The sequence below is a fragment of the Frankliniella occidentalis genome, unplaced genomic scaffold (assembly GCF_000697945.3).
Source record: "Frankliniella occidentalis isolate FOCC.00 unplaced genomic scaffold, Focc_3.1 Scaffold6151, whole genome shotgun sequence".
In the NCBI taxonomy this organism is placed as follows: domain Eukaryota; kingdom Metazoa; phylum Arthropoda; class Insecta; order Thysanoptera; family Thripidae; genus Frankliniella; species Frankliniella occidentalis.
Window position 1 is genome coordinate 1 of NW_026273185.1, and position 1,470 is coordinate 1,470.

General features: G+C 48.0%; 1 protein-coding gene across 1 annotated transcript; it reads right to left on the reverse strand.

Moving 5' to 3' along the window:
* Positions 1 to 212: 212 nt before the first annotated feature.
* On the reverse strand, positions 213 to 1,464 carry LOC127752303 (uncharacterized). The gene is made up of 3 exons (XM_052277228.1): positions 974 to 1,464; positions 473 to 615; positions 213 to 365 (listed from the first exon to the last, which is right to left on the reverse strand). The coding sequence occupies exons 1-3, from the start codon at positions 1,206 to 1,208 to the stop codon at positions 243 to 245; spliced, it is 501 nt and encodes a 166-aa protein (XP_052133188.1). The 5' UTR covers positions 1,209 to 1,464; the 3' UTR covers positions 213 to 242.
* Between the last annotated feature and the right edge of the window lie 6 nt (positions 1,465 to 1,470).

Below are 1,470 nucleotides of genomic sequence, written 5' to 3' on the forward strand. Positions count from 1 at the left end.
CGGCACGGCGCAGCTGGGACAAGTAACACAACACCTACAAGTTCCCCCGTGTCGCGTGCCCGGGCACGGGCGTGCGCGTGCGTGCAGCACAGCTGGGACAAGTTAGAATGGGGGGGGGGTCGCGCTTTAGTAAAAGACCATTACTGCAATACAAAAATCTGGTCGACTCTCTCTTCCCCTCTCTTTGTCCTCCCTAGCCGCCCCAGCTCTCCTCCACCCCATGACATGTTACAGGCAATAAATTATCTATGATCTACGAAACGCAGACTTAGGACCAGAAAACGATTGGCGTTATGGCTCAAAATACTCACAGAAGGCTGAGAATTACTCCAAGCAGAAGCAGTAGGCTCTACAGCTATCACAATCTGCAATAAAAGCAATAAAAGCTTCGTTATGTGATGTTAGGCTCATTGGAATGGTTAGAACGTTTTGGTACAGTCACATAATATAAAAGCTTTCACCGGCTACTTACAGTTCGACCAAAAGTTTCCTGCTTCCAGCTCTCCAGCTTTTCAAAAAACTTCAGCTCCCAGCCGAACTCGTTGTCGTCAAAAAGCCGTTTAGCATGGGCAGGGGTGATGAGGCGCAGCGCCGCGACATCCGTTATCTTCCGGTCTGGAAACGAAAATACTATTGTAACAAAATGTCATGAGACACTCGACTCAAAACTCTCCAGAAAAACGCGATAATATCTCTGCATATTCCTGGTCAAGTAAATGACAAATATGTTTTAAAAACATACAATTGAATGATTTTACAACTGTTGGGCGTACCAGTGCACGGGCGTCAACGCGAGTGACGGACAGTGTGACGTGTGCGAGAGAGGTTACGGCTGGCGAGACGGAGTGAGTGCGACAGCGAGCCACCAGGGCACCCGCCAGCAGCCGGCGTGAGAGCGGCTCGCACATAACCTCAAAGTCTCGCTGTCAGACGAATCTCTCATGGGCAATATTAGGCAATCAAATGTACTCACCAACAAATCTAGGGAGAAGCTCGGCGAGCCCCCATGAATTCAGAAGCTCCTCCAGCTCACTTTCTTCAGCTCCGACGATGGTATCCATGATGCACTCGAGCTGCGATACGTACTCCACGCCTGCGTCTCGCGACTGACGGCTGTGCTGTGTCGTCTGCACTGGACCGGACCGGATATGGGTGGTGTGCGAAAAGGTGACGCCGCCACCATTCGTTGTTTCCGCGCGATATTTCATACCTTTAACGGGCACAGTACTTACACCGTTTACGCGTGTAGTAGTAATTGTATTGTTGATAATTGTTCTAGTTGGATTTCTATTATCTAGAAGTCTTTGTAACAGGCGTGTTTATTTTCGTCCGCAAGGGCAAAATTTTATCGTTGTGATTAAATTTTGTTAACACAACTTTCAAACTGCCTTTGCATGGGAGAATAAAAGTTTAGTCAGCGTCTTATACCTTTGCGACGCAATTTTAATCAGAGCAACAAAATTTCCATCA

Bases quoted from the DNA above. Each gene is read 5' to 3' on its own strand.
- LOC127752303 (XM_052277228.1), bottom strand. From the start codon at position 1,208: ATGAAATATCGCGCGGAAACAACGAATGGTGGCGGCGTCACCTTTTCG. The intron at 616-973 runs GTGAGTACATTT...TTTCGTTTCCAG, and splicing joins GCTTCTCCCTAGATTTGTTG to ACCGGAAGATAACGGATGTC. The intron at 366-472 runs GTAAGTAGCCGG...CTTTTATTGCAG, and splicing joins AGGAAACTTTTGGTCGAACT to ATTGTGATAGCTGTAGAGCC.